We start from the raw sequence: 22,414 nt of genomic DNA, 5'->3' as shown, positions 1-22,414 counted from the left end.
GGACAGTGAGTATTTGAAACTGGTTGAAACTGACACTTTTTTTTTTTCCACATCTCATCATTTTCTTCTTATACGTGTTAGTATTTTCTGGTTTATTTTGTATGTGTGTATGTTTTTTTTCTTATTAGTTATTGTTTTAAAGCAAGTGTTTGTCATTGATTTTTCATTGTAGCTCATCCCACAGCTTTTGGTTGTCAGGACTGTGTTTTGTCCATCAAGCTGTCAGCCACGTCTCATCCTTCAGTTTGTCTTGCCCCTAGCTTCTCTTACCCCCAGCTTCTTCTCTTGCCCCTAGCCTCTCTTGCCCCCTAGGTTCTCTTGCCCCCTTCTATCCCCTCTAAGCTCCTCAGTCTCTCCACACCTCCTCCCTCTCGTCCGCTCTCTTCCTCCTTGTCCACCTGGCCTGTCGCTGCTGCTGTACTAAGTGCTCTCAGGCCGCCTAATGCTCCGTGTGTTAACCCACTTAACTCTCCTGTTTGCTTGAGCTCCTCTTGCCCCGCTGTGCTGTCCTCGTGTCTAACAGTCTGTCTCTGTCTCTGTCTCTGTCTCTGCAATAAGCTGTGCCGGAGGAAATCGGCCGAGAATTGTCCACAGGTAATCACAGTTGATGTCCCCCCCCCACCAGCTCCATGTGTCCCACAAAGGGCTACAGTGAAAACACTTTTTGTGGTGTGTGTTTGTGTTTGGCCGTGTGTGTGTTTTAACATGTTTGTTTGGAAGTCTTAATCCTGATTGAAATGTTTTTGTCTCCTCCCTGAGTTGTTTATGTCTCTCTTCTCTTTATTAATCTCTCTCTCTTTCTCTTTCTCTTTCTCTTTCTCTCTCTCTCTCTCTCTCTCTCTCTCTCTCTCTCTTTCTCTTTCTCTTTCTCTTTCTCTTTCTCTTTCTCTTTCTCTCTCTCTCTCTCTCTCTCTCTCTCTCTCTTACACAAACACACACACTCTACCTTGCTTTCTCTCTCTCCCTCGTTCTCAGAATGAGCTGCCAGATACTCACGCCAAATTCCATGTTTTATTTTTATTTTTTGTGGCGGCCATGTTCTGTATCAGCATCTTGTCCCTCTTCAGTTACCACCTGTGGCTAGTGGGAAAGAACCGATCCACCATAGGTAATACTCCCACCCACACCCACACCCACACATCACCAAATCCACCATCGGTAACACACTCCCACCCACACATATGACATGTGGTGAAGGTTAGGTTCACTAACTGGAAGTTTTGTTCACTAACTGCAAAGGTTTGTTTTTTGTCCTATATACACTAAGATGGGACTGCTTTACAAATCTAAACAAAACTTGGTTTGGCAGTTTTGCTGAAAATGTTGATAAGGAATTTGGGGTTTTGGCCCCAGTAGTTCCACATGTCAAGGGGGCCACTATGACCTTGAGCTATGACCGTCTGAGTACTGAGTCTTGTGAAGGAAAGTGTTAATGCTGCGCTGACCTTGTGGTCATCCTCTTTGCGCAGAGGCGTTTAGGGCCCCTGTCTTCAGAAACGGCCCCGACAAGAACGGCTTCTCGCTGGGCTTCACCAAGAACATCGCCCAGGTGTTTGGTGACCAGAAGAAATACTGGCTGCTGCCTGTCTTCACAAGGTAACCTCAACATATCATTCACTGTCACTGCCTTATACTTCTCACCATGATTGAGAAAATTAGTTTCTTTTCACTGTGCGTTGACATGTTTTTTTTTTCCAACTTTTGATGGATGGTGGTGGTGGTGAACGTGATATCCCTTTTTTTAAGGTTATGTTGTGTGCATGTAAGTTGATGGATGATGGTGGTGGTTGTGAATGTGATATCTGGTTGTTCTTTTTTAAGGTTATGTTGTGTGCATGTAAGTTGATGGATGATGGTGGTGGTTGTGAATGTGATATCTGGTTGTCCTTTTTTAAGGTTATGTTGTGTGCATGTAAGTTGTCCTTTTTTAAGGTTATGTTGTGTGCATGTAAGTTGATGGATGATGGTGGTGGTGGTGGTGGTGAACGTGATATCCCTTCTTTAAGGTTATGTTGTGTGCATGTAAGTTGATGGATGATGGTGGTGGTGAACGTGATATCCCTTCTTTAAGGTTATATTGTGTGCATGTAAGTTGATGCTTATTTTTGGTTTCGTTGTTTTTCTTTGTTGTAGTCAGGGAGATGGGCTCACGTTCCCAACCCGTCTGGTGAATGTTGACCCCGAGCAGCCCACTGCAATTCAACACCCAGATAGCAGTAAAAGGTAAACAGCCTTTAAAAGCTCACGTAAAATGTGGTCGATAGGAAGGAATGTGTTTTGATGTCAGTATGTCAGTAAATGGTTTAAAAACACTTACAAACCTACATGTGATCCATCCTTTCTTCAAACATATTCACCACCCTTTAAAGGTGCAGGCAGGGATTATGCATGATGTCATGTTTGTTTGTGTTTATATTTAAAATTAATAGCAGACGCTTTTGTGCAAAATGCCAGAGAGGTGTCTCACTCCTCCCTTCAGTATTCCCAGAGAAATTTCACACAGGGTTTTGTTTTTGTTTTGGGGACAGGCTGCCCACAGAGACTGGGTTTGTTTACAGTGATTGCTGAATAGGACCAAAAAAAACAAACTTTAAGTAAATCAGTTTTGTACTTTCAAAAACCAAGCCTAATTATGATAGTGTGTTTATCCTCATGCTGCATGTGAAAGCCCATCATTTAAACAGGACCGCTCTGACTCAGGGTCCCGTTGGCATTGCAGTTGTTGTTAGACAGTAGGGCGGGTGGGCTGGCGGGCATGTGCCGGCGGCCGGTGATTAACGGGCCAGTGACTCACTCTCTGCCCACAGTGTTGAAGACGACTCGGTGCCCCAGAGTCCAGTCAGCGACTCCCAGAACCGCCTGCTTGGCAGCGACCAGCACATCAGCGATGAGATCTTGAGCATCGACCCCCTTAAGTCAGGTCTGTCCACAGCAGATTAATGGCTCCTCTAAAACAGATTGTTTGGTTGGTTGTAAGAAGAACTACAAGAAGCACGGACAGGGATTGTACAGAAAACCCACTATTGGAAAGTCCTAAATAGTCTTAAATAGTCTTCAAACGCCTTGAATAGTCTTAAAACGCCTTAAATGTAGTTTTTGATATGTTTTGATAGGCCTAAACATGTCTTTAAATGTCTTCAAATGAATTGTTGGAGGGTATGCATTACAGTTGAGTTGGAGCAGAATTTCTGTTTTTTGTTGTTGTTGTTCCATTTATTGTTTATTACCTGTCCTACAACGATAACAATTTCAGCATTTCCCAGAAAATATGCCTGCTCTGACAAAGCCTTTTGGCCCTGCTGTCAGAGCAGGCATGTTTTTGTGTTTTTGTTGTGCTTGAGCATTTTTTTTTTTTATTTCCAGGACATTTTCAATGTAAAAGTAAAGTGTGAAGATGATAAGGGAAAAATGTTGGGGAAGGCATAATAAACTGCTGCAGTAATTTCTGTGAAACTGAAAGTTTTAACTTAGTTTTTTTCCCCCAGATGGAACTGAGGTCATCACGGTGTACATGGAGAGTGAATCATAGCCAGGTAGGCTGTCTTGGAATGCTCGTCTGGTAACGTTCTAAGATGACACGCAATGGCATGTTAGTGGAGCATTTACAATTACTAATTACTTCTGCCAGGAAATCGTTAGTGCCCACCATCTCAGTGACTCTTGATGAGGCGTGGTGTGTGGCTGTTTACTGTGTGCTTTTTGGGGGTGACTGAGTGTTTGTGGAGTGATGTTTTTGACTTTATGGCTGTGTTAGTGTGTTCTACTAAGCTGAATGGCTGTACACTGGAGTGTTCCATGTGCTGACGTTGATGTGTTGTGATGTCTGAGCTGGTTGTGATGACGCTGTGTTCCGCTGTGTTCTATGTTCCGCAGGGTGAGTGAAGTTTGACAGGGGAGACTGCGATGTCTCTCCGTGCTCTTCCGCCACCCAGGTTTGGGGACTCCTGAGGGAAAGAACAGCCATCCAATCAGATGCCTTAAACAGACTCCATCTGATTACTTTATCCGTGTTGGACAACCCGTCCGCACGCATTGAGTTTGGCGCATGGCCACTGTCTTCTTGGCTATCGCGTTACTGATCCCATTGCTCCTGTCTCTAGTCTTGGTTTGTTTGTTTATTCGTTTGTTTGTTTCTTTATTTGTTTGTTTGTTTATTTGTTTGTTTATTCATTCATTTGTTTATTCATTTGTTTGTTTGTTTGTTTGTTTGTTTGTTGTCGTTCTCCCTTTTTGACACATCTTAGTTTGGTTATGTACAGTCACGCTTGCTATTGACGTCCTATAACATTAATCACAACATCGGAACCCTGTGTTCAGCTACCCAAAGTAACGGCTCCAGCATATTCAGATCAGGAAGGGGTTCTGCGCAGTACGAGCTCATACAAACAGTACCCAACAGATCAGACTCAGAATCAGATCCTTATGCAGTTCTGAGTCTTTAGTGTTGGAATGTCTGTTGGTTAAGGCATTGCCAGATGAAGGCCATTATGCGACCCATGTGGCTGTGTGAAGCAATCCCACAATGCATTGTTCGCAGTTTTAAAGTACTGTGCTTGTTAATGATATGTGTAGGTTGTGGCAAAGCTTCTGTCAAAAAATGTGAGTTAGAACTTTCCCAACTTGCCAACCTTTTTCTAGAGAAAACATCTTGTAGATATTAGCATAAGAACATCCCCATTTGGTTTACATCTATTTCAGTCTCTCTGTCGCCACCTGCTAGTAGTTAAGTATTATTTTTTTTTCTTCCTTTATTGTAATGCTGCTCCCTGGTCTTGCCAAATGGCATTTGACTCATAAAACCATCTGCAGTGGATGAGGCTGGAGACCCAGAACTAAGCTGTTCCTTCACTTTTGGTCATAGCAGTACTCGACATGTCGAGAGACTTGTCGGGAGAATTGTGTGCCTTATTTCACTTGTTTGATTTTACTTGAACGTCATGGCAGCCATGTTGATCTGATGCATAGGACGCAGACTATGAGTCAGTGGGCATGTCTAACCTATGGGCCCCGACAGGTTCAGAACAGCTCCATAATAGAAGCTTTCACATCCATGCTAGACTGAGAAACATTTGTAATGTTGAGGGATATCAAGCACAGCCCTGGTCTTGTAAATTGTGTATGTGGAAAGCTTGTTAACAGATGCACTATGATTGGAAAAGGCCTTTATCCAAATGCTGCTTTAGGAAGGAGGGAGAACAGGCTCCTTACACAAACAACGAAGGAGCCCGAGGTTTGAGCAGGCTGGTGTTTTCTGTCTGTTTTTTGTTTTGTTTGTTTGTTGTTTACTTCACTGTTTCTATACTGATGTTTACACTACATGTGTCAGGTTCAAAAAGGGGAGACTTTGACAAAAAAAGGACAGACCTTTATATCAGATTAGATAGCCATCGCCGGCCTTCAGAAATGACCTGGAGATATCAAAGGGATCTCTCTCTCTCTCTCTCTCTCTCTCTCTCTCTCTCCCCGCGCCAAAGCCTTACAGACAGAAACATGAAAGGGACAAGTGTTTTAGAAACATGATTGGGACGCATGTTTCAGTTACAGATTAGTGCAGGAAGGAGCACACGAAGGGGCATTTGCACTTTTGAAGACTCTTCTTTTTAGGAGATGTACATACAGTCGTTGTTGGTTTTGTTTTTACTTAATGTGCGCACACAAAATCGTGTTCTCCAAAGTATCATACTCTAAGATTGCCCACTGGGGTTGGCATTTGGCACTTGGGGTGATTTGATTTACAGTAGAACAATGTAACATTAAAATTGCTAGGCCAAATTCTGCCTCTCTGAAGAATGGGAAGGGGAGAGTTGCTTTATAAGCTGGGCGATGGTGCGAAGCAAGTCAGCCAGGAGATGTGTGTACAAATTCACATGTTTCTTCTCCTGCTTGGTTTCCTCATCAAAGATCTCTCTCAATGACATTAACAGGATGTGTAATATGTCGGTGTGAGCGATTCTCTGCAAGCCTCAGCCAATGTGCACCAAGCTGTTTCCATGGAAGATCTTCTCTGAAATGGAGGTGGAGGTCGAGTTCATGATTATGTAGTTAGACATCGCTCACATTTTTTGCCAAACAAATCACTGGGCAACCCGAGTGCTGACCACCTGTGGATTGTTTACAGTTTTGTGTCCATTTATACCTCTTTGTTTCCATAGCATGGCCAGTGCCATCAAGCTAACCAAATGAAACAACTTGTGTTTGTCCTGGTGACTTCAATGATTCAACTTGCCCTTTTCCCAAGGGACTACTGCAGTACCAATGCTGGCCAGCTGATGGCAGTACTCATCCAGCATGCAGTGCAATATCTGGGACTTTAATTGCCTCCGATGTTTGCCTATTTTATTTTTTACGATTTCTTTTTTTTTAAAGAAATGTTTTCTTGATCCTGATGTTCCATGTGAAATCCAAAGTTCACTTGTGTGGCTGCTGTTTTGTTCTGGTGACTAATGTGTCTGTAGTTCAGCTCCTGTACTTTACTCTGTGAGTGATGAGTACGTCTACATAGCTGCTGTCTGAGTGTGTTGAGTATAGTGGCTGTTGTTGAATGTATTTGAGGTTTGGTGGTGGTGGTGGTGGTCGTCGTTTTGGCGGTATGAGGAAACATCAGAGTGTGTGTCATTCTGCTCCTCTGCCGCCTTTGCCATGTGGTGATATTTTCTTGCGTTGTCTTGTGCTCCGACATGCACATAAAGGCCAGTCCAGGATGTTACCGTAGTGACCATTGGACTCTTCCAGACCTGGTACCTAATGTAGCTCTGGCGATACCTGGATGCTCCACCTGTCCCTGACGTAGTGCCCCAAAACCTCTTAAGAGCTGCTGTCATTGTTAGATGACCAAAAAAACATAAGTGACAGAGATTTTTCCATCAATCCATGATCCTTGCTGTGTTTACACAAACTGGAGATGTTCCCCTGATTTCCCATTCAGCAGCAGAAAATGTCAACATGAACAGTTCCATATGGTGTATGACATCAGGAACATATCAATTGCAGATGCACCTGGCTTACGAGCATGCAGAAATACAAACGATTTTTTGTTTTCAACCATTTCATATTGTATTTGTTTTTGTTTTTAATGAAAACATTTTATATTTGTCTTTGTTAAGTATCATTACTATTAAAACGATATATTTGAAGCCATAATCACTTATAGGAAGGAATACCTTGGACCATTTCAAGTCCAAGTTTGGTGGTTAACAGAAAGACCTGTTTTACTGCATGAGAAGTACAAAGATATTTGTACTCTCATTATGTGTGCCAGCTTGTGTTCCTTTGTTTTGATATCATGTTTTAAAAAATAAATACATATGAGAAAGAGATAGCGTAGAAACAAACTTGCATTTTTCTCACCTGATAATCTTTATCGTTGAATATTTTGTGAATGAAGTACTTGCATATAAATATATTGCAATTATTTGAAGAAACAATAAATGTTCTTTTTGTAAACCTCCAGGATGACTTCTGCCTCTGGTATGTCTTCTATGTTTGCATGGGAGTTCAATGTTCTTTTGGTTGCATTTTTTTGCCCCTCTCCTCTGAACTTTGATCTCTGTTTGCCAGTGTTCTCCAAGCCTCTCTCTGGCCACTCTACTGCATGCTCTGTTTCATTGAGCATTTGGGCAAGTAGCCTACACCTCTAGTGTGTGGTGATGTCCACTTTGCAAATGAGAAATGAGTTGTTGCTTTATGTTAAGTGTGTGAGTGCTGGGGTGTTTGCAAACTCGCATGTGTGGCGTTCTTTTGAACCTTCCAAGGGTTAATGACCGACGGGTCTCGGACCCAAACTGGTTTGAACCCCCTTAGTTAACAAAGACATCTACACAGTTGTATGCAGACACAGGAAAGTGTGAACCTTTTATTGGGGAAACAGTCCATGCATGTCTTAATTTGTCTGAACATGAGCATGATTGACCTGCATGTGTTTTTGTTACCTGGAAGCTTCCATATAAGGAGCCCAGCAGAGTACTCACGATGTGTTGGGCTGAGATGTGTTCCTACACGACAGATGAATCTATTGCAGGGTGTGTCGTATTCAGTTAATTTCAATGCATCATCATACAAAAGAAAGGGGATATCCGCCCAGTGGACCACGGACAGGCCCGAAATGAATAATAGTGTATTATTTATGACACTAACATCATCCATAGTGAGTCTGTGAAACAAAGTTGAGGCAGTAAGAATCAAACTCACCACTATGTGGCAAAGGAATGTAGGCTGTGGGATGGTGTGTTGAGGGCTTTGATTCTGTTAGAATTAAACTATGTTTTGTGTGTCTTTTCCTTTGCCACACTCTGGCCGGTTAGAAGGACAAAATGATAGTTCCATAAAAATTAAAACTGAGAAATACTTAAACATAGTGTCGTGACAGACAATAGATTTGTCATCAATGTAATGAGTAGGCTACAGAGAGTTTAGAAATCTTGGTAGAAGATAAAATCACATGACGTAGCCTCTGCGCGTTTCCTTGGAAGCACGAGGGCATGTGATGTGGTGCGCTTGAATACGCTCCTCGGGGGCAAGTCTCAAACTGTTGGTTCGCACCCCATGGATTTTCCCATTTGCACGGGCTACGTTAGTTGTGTTTGGGCTGGGCTGTGACTTTTCTGCGTTTGAACCCGAAATCACAGGCGTGCCATGGGTCCATCACTGAAAATTACGCAATTTGCAGAGGTGCTGGTTTGGATGAGAAGCATCAAATTTGTGTAGCTTGTTGCGTTGTTCAGGGGCAGGGGCGGGTTTTCATTACTTCTACAAAAAGTTAGCCGAGGCTCTATTCACTGTCATAACGGAGACAGCTTCGAGCTCGAAAGAAGCTGCGAGCTTGTCAATGATACCTCTGCATTGGTGTAGGGAGAAAGGAACAACAGTGAGAACTTGTTAAAGTATTGAATTATAATACACGTGTAGGCTAAACTATTTGTTCCATTCATTATCCTGAGGACACTCAATTAGTATACAAAGAATGGATGTAACAAACCAAACATTTGATCCTCGCTGCAGGCAGCAGCCACCACTCGCGATCGACATCATCTTAAGTGAGTATGCCAGCTGAATTTAAAACCAAGTAGCCTACAAGCAGCCAGTTTTGCTCCAGGGTGGCCGAAAATGGAGACCGGTGTGTTTGAGTGGCAGACTCGCAACGTTTCATAGCTTTCAACTTTGAATTTGGCAAGTGCCATGAATTCCTTAAATGTTGAATGAGCCGGCTATTTAGGTATTTCTGCTTACTGAATAGATACACAGCAGATAGGCTACATTTTTATATGAAAAATAGTTGTCTACCAATCTGAAGAGTGCACTTTCCTTCCATCATTTGAAATACAGCTATTTGGTGTCGTTTCTAAAGGTTGTTATTTGTGTTCAACATATTCCACATTTGCTTCAGAAGAAGAAGCAATATGGGATTATTTCCGTTAGTTTCCCACAAATAGTGTCAGTTTGAGAGCGGTGTTTTTTTTTTTCTTTTACATTAACCCTTATGTTATCCTCAAATCTTACCGACACTCTTTATCCTTGGGGTCAATTTGACCCCAGCTAAATAAACCCTCAGAAAATGATTATAATTCATATTGTTACCCAGTTTTTTTGTGACGGGTACTTAACAAGAGTGTAATAAACACCATCAAAAGCCCTACAAAACAATCCCAACCCCCCACACCCCTTTATGAACCTTGGAACCCTGGCTGGCAATATTGCCCATCCAGTGTCAGCTGCCCAAAGGCTTGCTGTTGCTTCCCCTTTTGACTTTTACAGTCCTGCCAAAATGACTTATATGTAATAAGTACTTGTGTATGTAATAATGATAATAACAATATGTTCCCATACTATTCAAATAATAATATCCATAATGTGTCAAATATTCATGTATCTTATGTTTCATACAGCTGGGGTCAAACTGACCCCAAGGAACATCAATGTACAAAATATTTCTACAGGACATTGAAAACATATTATTGAAAAAAAATCATGCTAACTCTGTTGTACCCTTCAATTGAGGAAAAGTCATGAAACATGAAGCAAAAAAAAAAAAGTGAACCATATATTTTATGATGTTAAACGTTGCTTGGGGTCAAATTGACCCCAAGGATAACAGGAGGGTTAAGAATCATGGGGGATCGTAGACCGTCTGAAGTTGACTTATCGGCCTAAACCTTCATGTGGAGTTGTTTGTCTCATTAATAAAACTAAGGTTATTTTTCTAGGATCGAAAAGTCGATGGTTTTAATTAAAGATTTGGGAGCTATAATCCAGTGTGCTGACATTCCCTCTTTTTTGTTTTACGCTCGTTTGTTTCGGAACTAAATAGTGCGCTCATTTTAATACTCTCAATTTAGTAAATCGTGCGCACATTTTAATACATTGTGAGCACCATTTACTAAATCGGGCGCACGTTTTACTAAATAGTGTGCAACATTTTACTAAATTGCTCTTTATTTTCATTTTTGTAAAACAATGTAGTAAAATGTGGCATGATTTACTAAATTGAGTGCACAATCTAATAAAATGAGACCACAATAGTAACACGAGAGCACTAGTAAAACAAGCGCACAATATACTAAATTGTGCGCACAACCTAGTAAAATGAGACCACAGTTTAGTGAAATGAGTGCACATTCTCTCGATATACAAAGATATCTTGTAATGACACCTCCCGGGCTCCATACTTTGGCCTAAAGAAAGATGGGATTTGCCCACAACCACTCTACCAAACTACATTTAGCTACATGTATAGCAATAGCACCCCGTTTTATATTTCTGAGGAGGAAATAGACCCGAATGAACTTAATATGATATTTTTATAGGCCCAAATGAACTTAATATGATATTTTTAGGTTTTGGTCAGAGATTTTACCTTTTTCAGGTGTACTTTTCTGAACCCCAAGACGCTGTTAGAATCCACATTTCTACATCGCCTGAGCAATGTTCCCTTGGGGAAGGCTTTTACACAAGCCACCATTTGCTAACGCAGTCATTCAGTCAGTTTGTGTCTAGTGAGGAGGGAGTCAATGAACTTTTGCTCTTTAAGGGTTAAGGATTAGCATTCCAGTGGTCTTGAGCAGTTTAAAGAACAACTACCTGCAGTGACTTAAAGCCTGAGCATCTACAGCAGATCGGCTCATTTTGGGCCCATGATCTCAGGCTTTCATAGTGGCTAATGCAGTCATTTGTGTGCAAAATGCAGATCAAGGCAGGGCAGGATAAAATGAACAGCTACAATATTTATGAAGTGACAAGCTAATTCCATGATGTGAAGCATGTAGAGAAATCCTACAACTTAAGTCCCTGTGGCTATGGGTCTATTATTGGATTTATGTGTAGGCTTATCATCGTTAGTCATTTTATTGGATTTATATGTAGACTTATCATCGTTAGTCATTTTATTGGATTTATGTGTAGACTTATCATCTTTATATGTAGACTTATCATCGTTAGTCATCTTATTTGCAGCAGTAGAGGACACCACACACATCTGTTGTTGCAACAGGATGGTGTGGTGAGTCAGAAGCTCCAGAAATGAAAGTTCCTTCTTAGAGCATCTGGATTCACTTTTTGGGAGTTGGAGATGAAATTATAATGGTTTGCAGTCAACGCTTCCCTTGAGGAAATTTGTGTCCAGTTTTGTTATTTCCATTAAACCATTTCTTTAATGGTGTCTTTAATAAGATGTCTTTAATAATATTCTTCAATTAGTAGCCTAGCCTATTGTTCTTCATCCCAAGAATTCTCATCCGTGAGCTCTTACTCATGTGCACAGGCCTCCTCCCTTGAGCTTTCTCTTATTCACCACCCCTCCGTCAGTAGGCTGCGCTGCTGCTGTGCACTGATCACTTACTGCCACTGCCACTCACTTACCAGAAATGACCAGCGGGATGAGCGTGACGAACACGACGAATGCAACACAGGTGAACGCAATTTTCCAGTGCGCCAAAAATGCCGACATCCTTGGTCCCTCCCCTTCCGCTATGTAGTCAAGATGGCGCCCGTTTAGTGCGAGTAGTGTCCATCGCTCCACACTGAACTGTTTTTTTTTTTTACCCTTAACGTTTCATCCGGTCATCCGGGTACTTTCAGTGCACTGACTTTTTGCGTTATTTACACTATATACTATAACTTTGAAGTTAGTTAACTTTGTGTGGAAGTAGATGGTTTGAGACACAGCCTTGCTCTCATTGTTCTTACCAGCAATATAGTCCGGGAGCCAAAGGCTTAATTCGGTTAAAAAAAAATTCTTTGCTGTTTCTTGTTGCCTTGGGGTTACTCCATAAGAATAGGGAGGGTGCCTGGTGACATCTCTTGGGCAATTGCCTATATTCACCTCTGAAGTTGACCTAAACAGCGATTTGTCCATAAAAACGGCAATTTCATTAACCTTTTGGAAAGACAGCGTGAAATGTAAACCCATTTTTGCTTTTTCTTGCAGTAGAATGCCACATTATGACCAACTTAAAATTGTTAGATCTAACGTTTTATCTTTTACGTTCCCCTCGCGACATGCCTAATATTGGAAAAAAATAAAATAAAAGTCAACTGAGGGAGTCAAAATAGTCAACTTTACCACCCTTCTGCAAGGACAACATGGGGTGTAAACACATTTTTTTTGTAGACAACCTAAAAGCTAAAACCATTAGATCTGTCTTTTCTGTTTTATTATCCCCTTAAAACGATGTCTGAAAGGTGAAAATAACTAACTTCAGGAGCTTGAATTGTCAGGTGTGTAAAGTGCTACAAGACTAAAATTTGAAAACGATACAGATAAGATACTGAGAACATTAGGACATATGTGAATGACCCCATATGAAGACCTTTGACCCCATGACCTTGAGTACCTAATAGTGGAGGTTCATTCTCACTACAGGACAGTATTAAAACCACTTAATCTGACATGAGGAATGTCAGGGATAACATCCGCCGAGGTCTCCTGATATGCAGAAATAATGGAGGAGACGGATGCAAAGACCTCCCCGATGCAGGAAGAGTTTCCTCCACCAGGTTCATTAATTCTGTATATCGGGACACCTGACAGGATGTTATTAATTTATCCCCCATGTCATGTATGTAGGCAATAGGCATGCCTGGCCGACCTGTTCAATTTGTACTTTCATTGGTTACAGACAAACGATGATGGGTAGTTTGCTTTGTCACAGTAGATTGTTGCTAAGCCTGCTTGTTGCCAGTTCAATCGTCATTTACATTGATATGGGATTACAGCGATTACATTTTTACATAAAGCACATACAATCATCTTTCAACTGACTATCTTGTTTTGTGTAGCTGGATGCTAATGTGATTTGTTCCAGTTTGTCATCTTTTGATCTTTTTGCATGCCACTCATTCAGACAGCTTAAAAGTGATCTCTTTTATCACTCCCCTTAGAATATGTCTGAACTTGGGAAAAGATTAATAAAATATCAGCCCTAAAGCAATACAGTGTAATTAATTTAATGGGAAATAACAGTTTCAAACTCATTTTGCCATTCTGAGTTACAGTGAGGAGAATAGCGTCTTGGACATTGCCACGCTCAGAATGCAACGCTCAGTAATGGGGCAGGGAGCATGACCCTTTTTGTCAGTTTTAGACAAACTGGGTACCACCTCATCACTAAATGTTAACCTGTATGTTGATTCCTAATCCTACATTGAGTTACTTTAAGGAATATGCTAGAGTGAGAATGAACATCAGCTATTAGGTTCTCAAGGTATGACAGACATGTGATAATGCTCTCCCTTAATATCTTATCTATAACACATGACATGTTCAGTCATGTAGCGCCTGACCCACTTGACCATCCTGATATTAGTTATTTATTTTTCAGCTTTCGGACATGTCCTGAGGAAAAACAGTGTTGGGTTTGCATTTCATGCTGTCCTTTCAAGAGGGCAATAAAATAGTTATTTTTAGGGGGAAATCACTATTTTTTAAGGGCTTATAGTTTTTGAATAAGACAACTAACCATGCCAAAACATCTCCAGTATAAATTCCCTCATGGGCACTACTTTTGCAAGGTTTTGAAATTGTAAGTGCTCCAAATTCAAAATCACTTGAGGAAAAAAAAGATGCATTTCCCAGTTGCAAACATTTTATCTGGGTTTGTTTCAATCAACTGGACATAAATGGTGGGTACAGGACAGTAATTCCAATATGAGATTAGAAATCTACAAGTTACTACTCCAGAGTGTATACATTTTTGGTAGAAGAAATGATGGTTTTGTTGAGAAGAATATTATAAAAAGTGGTACACATAAAATACTGTTTTCTATGTTGTGTCAAGCCATAACTGAAAAGGTATATCTCAGCAATGACATAAGATGTCAGGCTGTGAGTTTTCTATTATAGTCATAGTAGAGGACTGTTAGGACAATAAAATGTGTCCAAAGGTCTTAGACTATGGTGTAGAATCCAATATATCAATATGAAGGAAAAAAAACCCTAGGCATTATCTGAAATAAGAAAAGAGTTATTTGTTTGTCTGTTAGAAAACCATTCCCAGTGTCTAATGTTGAGGTTGTTTAGGGGAATGCCACGAGTGTAAAATGCTGTCATCATAGCAAAGGTTGGCTGCTTTGAAGAGTCTAAAATATAAAACTTGTAAACAAACAGCTTTGTTTACTCTTTTTCTGTTTACTACATTATGTAAGGGATAACGGCCGCCGAGGTGTCCTGTTATACGGAATTATTGGACGAGGGCGAGGGGCAAAGAACCTCAACACTCAAGTGCATATATACATACATTTAAAATGAATATATTTATTAACAAAGTGACCCAGCATATGTGTTCCCCCTATCAATCACATCTATGACCCTGCTGGTATAGACCTCTCAAGTTCGCCAACAAAAAGGACCAAAAGCTGCCATCTTTGCCCACAAAAGGAGACCCGGGTACCCGGATCTCCTTATATGGGCAAAGATGGCAGCCTTGGGTCCTTTATGTAAGGGAACTTCCGAAATCTAGCAGCTGGGGGGCGCTGTGGCGCAGCGGGCTGCAGCGCCCGTGCCATGTGCGGGTCTGGACGCCCATGGGGACCCAGGTTTGGGTCCGACCTGCGGTCGTTTCCTGGTTCCCACCCCGTCTCTCTCTCCCACTTGCTTCCTGTCACTCTTCGCTGTCCTGTCCAAATGGAGGCAAAAAGCCCGAAAAATCTACTTAAAAAAAAAAAAAGAAATCTAGCAGCTGGAACACCACTGCTCTCTAGTATCTGGTTAAGTAGACATGGTTAGTATCTGGTTAAGTAGACATGAGGAACACCATTGCTCTCTAGTATCTGGTTAAGTAGACACGAGGAACACCACTGCTCTCTAGTATCTGGTTAAGTAGACATGGTTAGTATCTGGTTAAGTAGACATGAGGAACACCATTGCTCTCTAGTATCTGGTTAAGTAGACATGAGGAACACCACTACTCTCTAGTATCTGGTTAAGTAGACATGAGGAACACCATTGCTCTCTAGTATCTGGTTAAGTAGACATGAGGAACACCATTGCTCTCTAGTATCTGGTTAAGTAGACATGGTTAGTATCTGGTTAAGTAGACATGAGGAACACCATTGCTCTCTAGTATCTGGTTAAGTAGACATGAGGAACACCATTGCTCTCTAGTATCTGGTTAAGTAGACATGGTTAGTATCTGGTTAAGTAGACATGAGGAACACCATTGCTCTCCAGACAGTTTGAAGTGGCTCCTCTTTATTTTTCCTCTGTATAATATTCCCTCTGGACATCACTTTATATAGGACATGAAATTGTATATTACCTTAATATTTTCTTTCTAATTTGAGGGGAGCAATGCACTGTAGCACTCGAAGCAATACTTCAATGACATCAAGAGCCTTCTCCTGAATTTTTGACTAATGACAAAGCATGGCCTGCCCTGAATGAGTTTGAGTAAGCTCATCCTATAGTTCAATGTGTTGATTTATTTCTTCCTATGATTTCTTTCCCACAGATTTAGACCTTTTTGGAATCATCCTCTATTCAATCCTCACATTCATGGCTGCCGTGGCCATGCTGGTTTACATTGAGGAGTGCGTGTACGTCTACAGAAAAGTGCCCGCAAATAAGAAGAGCATCATTATCTGGGTGAACGGCGCCGCACCGGTCAGTTCTGCCCCTTTTCTCTCAGAGACATTGAGAATGTTTTATTTGATGTGTACCAAGAGAAAGTCCTGAAGAATCATTTACCATTAACTTGAAATTGTTTGTTATTCTCCAGATAATTGCCACCATGTCTTGTTTGGGCATGTGGATACCAAGAGCCACTATGTTTACTGACATGACCTCAGCAACGTGAGTTACATCAGAGACTATGATCTGCTTTCTCATATACTACCATCTACAAAAAACATCATCAGTTCTAATCTCTCTGATCTCCTTTGTTCTTGTATGTGGACTTGCACAAATTAGATAAAGTACTCTGACAGATGCATTTGCTGAAACATTTTGGAATGTGTTACAACATTAGTTTTGAGCTTGAGCAGGAAACATGATTGAATGATTCATGATCTCATTTCCTGGTATTTCCTCATTTCCACACTGGTTCTGTAAAGTATAAGTCATTAGTAAGGAGGGTGTTCAATAGATATTGTTGAATTTTGTTGAAATGATTTAATTGATAACTGAGCAACTATTAATGGAATGAAATGATTACACTGTGTCATTTAATCAAAGAAGTATGTTTCCCTGATATCACTAACAGGGGCGCCTGCAGAAATTAATGTTATGGTACGCACAAAAATGTTTTATATCGATGATGCCCTTGAAGTCTTGAGTTATTGAATTATCTTAACATTGTGTGCTGGTAACGCTGTGTGCGTGCGCTGGTATTCTCTCTCCTGCTCAAACAAAAGGTGTGCATGCATATAGTTCCGCATTAAGTTGATTTTGATGAGGTGTTTACTTTACAAGCAAATGTAAATGGCCTACTGTCATGCCATTAATGGGATACTGTGTAGAGTTTGGACGTTATGGCCTACGGTCATGCCGTTAATGGGATACTTTGTAGAGTTTGGACGTTATGGCCTACTGTCATGCCGTTAATGGGATACTGTGTAGAGTTTGGACGTTATGGCCTACTGTCATGCCGTTAATGGGATACTGTGTAGAGTTTGGATGTTATGGTGGGCCAACTTGGTGTGGATTCACACACAGGGGAAATTCTCTCTCTCGTTGTTGTAGTAGTATAGTATTATTATAGTATAGTAGCCTATGGTGCGCACAGTGCGCACGGCCGTACACCTGCAGGCTATTAAATGAAAATATGTGGCATGATAAAACTGCATTCCTTTTAAAAAACATTCTCAGAGTATGAAGCTGTAAGTGCTGTGTGTGTGTGTGTGTGCGCACCTCTGTCCCTTCTACAGATACTTTGCGGTTGTGGTCTTCAAGTTCTTGATTCTGATGATTGAGGAGTGTGGGGGTGATGAAGCCTTCCTGAAGCAGTCAGCGAAAAAAACCTTCAGGATAAGCACAGGACCATGCTGCTGCTGCTGCCCGTGCCTTCCCAGGGTCCCCGTCACAAGGTGCACACACACACACACACACACACACAAACGCACACGCACACAAACGCACACGCGCACACACACGCACGCACACACGCGCACACGTACACACACACACACACAAACGCACACGCACACACACACACACACACGCACACATACACACACACGCACGCACGCACGCACGCACGCACGCACGCACGCACGCACACACACACACAGACACACCTGTGCCGCCACACCATGCCATTTAAAGTAAAGCAACACTTCCAACAACTTCCAACTCCTGCTAATTTCAGTGACTTTTTACTTTTTATTAACAGAGCAGATGTGTTTCATATAAACAATGTGTTCTTATACCACACACACACAAACACACACACACACACACCTACAAGTTCATGCCCATAGATCCAAACATGTGTGGCAGATGTGTGGTCTGGTGCTGAGGTCACGGGCAGGAAGAGTGAGAGTGAAACTTGGCAGGACACACACACACACACACACACACACACACACACACACACTTGGCAGGACATCTATCATGTTTCTCTTCTGGCGAATTGAGTGCATGTTGGCCAGCTGGGATTAACGAACTCCCGGCCGCTCAACCCATGTGTGTGTGTGTGTGTGTGTGTGTCTGTGTGCGTGTGTGTGTGGCCGCTCAACCCTTTTTTTTTAGCATGACCTCAGTATATGCATGTTCTTATGCAAGTTTGTTCAGTAGCACTGTCACCAAAAGCAGCACCATAAGGTCATTGCTCCCCCTAGGGGTAGAGAGGTCACACACAGAGGACCCAGATCAATGTCTTTTCAGTGTGTTTTCATTATAAATCAGTGGTTCATTTCTGTAGTGAAAACTCAACTGAAATACTCAGTTTGCCCAGAGATTTGTGGGAGTTGAAAGTCCTTTCTCCTATCACCCCAGGCGGAGTCTCTTCCTCCTCAAGTTGGGCTCTTTCCAGTTTGCGTTGATGAAAATGGTCTTCACGATCCTCTCCATCGTCCTGTGGACCAATGGGAACTTTGAGCTGACCGATGTGAGTTCGACCAAAAAGACTCCACACACACACGCACGCACACACACACACACACACACGCACACACACACACACACACAAACACACACAGTTTGACCAAAAAGACTACATTTCTGTCACCAGCTCACAGAATGATAGAAAGTGAAAGTCACATTAACTTATTGATTTTGAAGGTGCAGGTTTTTAAATGTAAATGTTATTTAATAAATGCTATTTAAATAAATTTAAATAGAAATGTGTTCAGACCAAAAAAAATGCCACTGTCATGAATGACAGGAATTTTCTAAATTCTTGATTCTTTACATTGTAATAGTTTCTTAGTAGTCATGAATCGTTTCGTCACCAGAGCCAAAGGAAACCACACAGTCATTTGTGTTTAGTCACTAATGACATCCCTATGGATGCAACATACAAAGAAAAAAGACATGCTCTGTTCAGTATAACATGGCTACAGCATTTTAATAGCAAATTTAAAATCTCACGGTGGCGTGATTGTCTTGTTTGTAGCTGAACATCACTGGAGCTGCGATCTGGATCAATCCCTTTGTGGGCGTCCTGACCATCATCGCTCTTTGGCCCGTTGCCATCATGTTCATGCACGTACGCATCACACTGCGGACCCTGAAGATCATCCCCAAATACGCCATGTACCAGGTACTGCGTGCACAATGTACCGTCACACAGTGTGTGTGTGTGTGAGTGTGTGTGTGTGTGTGAGAGTGTGTGTGTGTGTGAATGTGAGTGAGCACGCTTCACTGTCTCCTCGTGTGTGTGTGTGTGTGTGTGTGTGTGTGTGTGTGTGAGCACGCTTCACTGTCACCTCGTGTGTGTGTGTGTGTGTGTGTGTGTATGTGAGAGCACGCTTCACTGTCACCTCGTGTGTGTGTGTATGTGTGTGTGTGTGTGTGTGTGTGAGCACGCTTCACTGTCACCTCGTGTGTGTGTGTGTGTGTATGTGTGTGTGTGTGTGTGTGTGTGTGTGTGTGTGTGTGTGTGTGTGAGCACGCTTCACTGTCACCTCGTGTGTGTGTGTGTGTGTGAGCACGCTTCACTGTCACCTCGTGTGTGTATGTGTGTGTGTGTGTGTGTGTGTGTGTGTGTGTGTGTGTGTGTGTGTGTGTGTGTGTGTGTGAGCACGCTTCACTGTCACCTCGTGTGTGTGTGTGTGTGTGTGAGAGCACGCTTCACAGTCACCTCGTGTGTGTGTGTGTGAGCATGCTTCACTGTCACCTCATGTATACACCATGTCAAGATTACTGCTCTTTATAAGTGGCATGTTTTGATGCTTTTCAGATCATCTGAGGTCTAGTGCCTTGAGCTGTTCTTCCATAACATGACTTTGATCTAGCCTCCAATCCATAAGCTGTTAAGCAACTATGAAACCCAACGCGGCCTCATCATTTACGTTAAACGCTTACAGTGTGGTATGAAGTTACACTAAAAGCCATTGCAGTATATGCCTTTAATTTATTTGCAGAGATAGTACCGTAATTTACAGTATCACATTATGAGAATCAGTGACGGGTAATTCATTTACCTTAGTTTCACATGTCCATACCATAGGTCCATACCAGTGTTTCTCATGCAGAATCAGATTAGAAATATATGTTTAAAATGCCAAGAATTGGTAATAACTTTGTAAAAGAGGACCAACCCTTCATGCTTTGTATACATTGCAGTTATAGAATTCTCTGGAATTCAAATTTTGACTTAGACGTTCTGTTAGACAGTCGTGTCTTTTTTCTTTTTTGATGTGTTTCACTTACGGTAACAGTCCCTAGTCTCATTACTGGAAGTCTCTGCTGTTTCTAGGAAATATAACTGGGCTGGCTCTCTCTTAGCTATGTGTGTGTAGAAATGTATCTTTAGAAATTGGACTGAGTTTTGTCTCAGAAGACAAATCATCAATGTGTATGCCTATCAATGCCTATTTTACAGTTTTTCTCAGTTGCTTTGGTGAATTTAGATCAAAATTGCTTGTTCAAACTCTTCTCACTTATGCACATCATAATATTGTTATGTTTATAAATAAAGATTATTATTGTTATTATTATTATTATTATTATTATTATAAATGCAATTTCCATTGCTCCGCACAAACAGCAATGCTTTAGTACATCCAGGCACTTGATTGTGTACAAAAATCTGCTGTTTTTTTACATTTTCAATTGCTAATGTCATGTTGGTCAAAATGCACTGTACTGGGTCCATGCTGAGTAGTCCTACCCCCAAAAACAAATAGGCCTTATTTCACTAGCTTGAGTCATTACATGCGTAGGTGTATGCGTAGGCATAGTCTAGCATGTCTAGCATATATATGTCAACACGATGTAAAAACCTGTTTTCTTTATACTGTCACAATGTCTGTCAACAGTAGTTTTGAAATAGCTATGCCACACATCGTGTTATTCAGGTTCTATGTGAAATGCATTTCTATGAGTAGGTGGCCTGATGTACAAAAAACAAACATTGTATATTATATTATATTATATATTATATTGTTTCACTAGTTGTCACCAGTTTCATTACTGGAATTCGCTCTTGGTTCCAGGAAATGTTGTATTCCCTCTTACCCACAATGCATTGTGTGTCTTCCCAGCTGGTGCTGGTGCTGAGTCAACTGCAGTCGGCCATCATCAACATCCTGGCCATGAACGGCACCATTGCCTGTGCACCCCCGTATTCCTCACAGGCCAGAGGATACCGTAAGTCCCCTCCCTCCCCCTGGATCTTCCTCCTCCAGCCGACAGCCAAGCTGCAGCTAACAGCTAGAGCAACCAGACAGCTACAGTGCTACACTAGTTTGAGTTTGAGTTTAAAGATGTCCCCAAGGTGTAGCACTGCATGGTAGTACAGGGGTCATTTAGGAGTCATTTGGGGGATAAAGGATGGTTATCATGTATGCTACACAATTTAGAGGCCCTTTCAGCACATGAAGAACTCTGTGTGTTTTCATGCAGATTTAAGTTGAACAGACTGATTGTGAGATATGCTGTGTGTTGGGTTTCCCTCTGTAAGCCTCTCGTCACATCTCCACAGTGATGAGCCAACAGCTGCTGATTCTGGAGATGTTCATCATCACGCTGGTGACGCGGCTGCTCTACCGGCGTCAGTACGACCCTTTGCCCCTCGCGGAGGACGACGACGAGAACGAGAAGATGGTGTTGCCCTCGGAGACCATCGAGAACGCAGCATGATCTTGCTGGCGCGACTCATGTGCTTGTGTGAGCATGTAAACTGAACTGGGGACACACTAACTGGCATCACGAGGAAGTGACCTGTCCTGCTTTGAGGAAGAGGAGAGGAACAGATTCTCCTGTAATCGCTGACAACATTCTTCTTGGTTCCTTTTTCCAGATGGGCTTGTGCTTGTCTAAGGTCTTGCTGTCTTCACAATTTGAACCTTTGCTAAGTCCTGTCCACCAAACTTAGCGAAGGGTTAATTTGACCAAAGGCTAGTCATCCAATCTGTTTCGAAGGCTTGAGACAGAGTGCACACACATTTCTATGTGGATGAATATATATGAACACACAATAATATTACAACTATGAGAACATTTCAGTGCTCTTTTCTGTGTGAAGTCAGAGTTGAATATATGCATCAGATCAAATGAATATGCGTATACATGTAATTCATTTAAAGATTTTTACTAGGACATAATATGATGAATTATAATCTTATTTTTGAGGGATAATGCTTCATTGTCATGCAATAAATACAATTAAGTACTGTATTGAATCTGATGCATCTACGACTACCACTGTACAAAAATACACACATGAAGTTATGACTATGACCAAATAAATTTTATGAAAGTCTGGTTTTTGTTTTTTTTTTACTTACATTTATCAGTCTCTTATCCAGTGACATTAGCCATGTT

At 41.6% G+C, this 22,414-nt stretch overlaps 2 protein-coding genes across 3 annotated transcripts in view; both read left to right on the top strand.

Moving 5' to 3' along the window:
- Positions 1–7,455, top strand: part of zdhhc20b (zinc finger DHHC-type palmitoyltransferase 20b) — a 13,662-nt gene extending 6,207 nt beyond the window's left edge. The window contains exons 7-14 of one of the 2 annotated variants that reach the window (XM_042068251.1): positions 1–5; positions 559–594; positions 976–1,108; positions 1,470–1,596; positions 2,134–2,223; positions 2,808–2,920; positions 3,486–3,533; positions 3,874–7,455. The exon at positions 1–5 is cut by the window's left edge and continues 116 nt beyond it. In XM_042068251.1, coding sequence (XP_041924185.1) covers positions 1–5; positions 559–594; positions 976–1,108; positions 1,470–1,596; positions 2,134–2,223; positions 2,808–2,920; positions 3,486–3,529 — 548 coding nt within the window. In that variant the 3' untranslated portion in view covers positions 3,530–3,533; positions 3,874–7,455. The remainder of the gene's footprint in view (positions 6–558; positions 595–975; positions 1,109–1,469; positions 1,597–2,133; positions 2,224–2,807; positions 2,921–3,485; positions 3,534–3,873) is intronic. The other variant, XM_042068252.1, reaches the window with a different exon arrangement.
- A 931-nt stretch (positions 7,456–8,386) lies between these two features.
- slc51a (solute carrier family 51 subunit alpha) lies at positions 8,387–22,353 on the top strand. The gene is made up of 8 exons (XM_042068254.1): positions 8,387–9,032; positions 15,939–16,090; positions 16,206–16,279; positions 17,353–17,511; positions 18,422–18,533; positions 19,041–19,187; positions 21,133–21,238; positions 21,573–22,353. The coding sequence occupies exons 1-8, from the start codon at positions 8,960–8,962 to the stop codon at positions 21,728–21,730; spliced, it is 981 nt and encodes a 326-aa protein (XP_041924188.1). The 5' UTR covers positions 8,387–8,959; the 3' UTR covers positions 21,731–22,353.
- The last annotated feature ends 61 nt before the right edge of the window (positions 22,354–22,414 follow it).

The sequence above is a fragment of the Alosa sapidissima genome, chromosome 17 (genome assembly GCF_018492685.1).
Source record: "Alosa sapidissima isolate fAloSap1 chromosome 17, fAloSap1.pri, whole genome shotgun sequence".
Taxonomy (NCBI): Eukaryota; Metazoa; Chordata; class Actinopteri; order Clupeiformes; family Clupeidae; genus Alosa; species Alosa sapidissima.
Note: the sequence above shows the minus strand (reverse complement) of the source record. Positions and strands in the feature narration are given on the sequence as shown.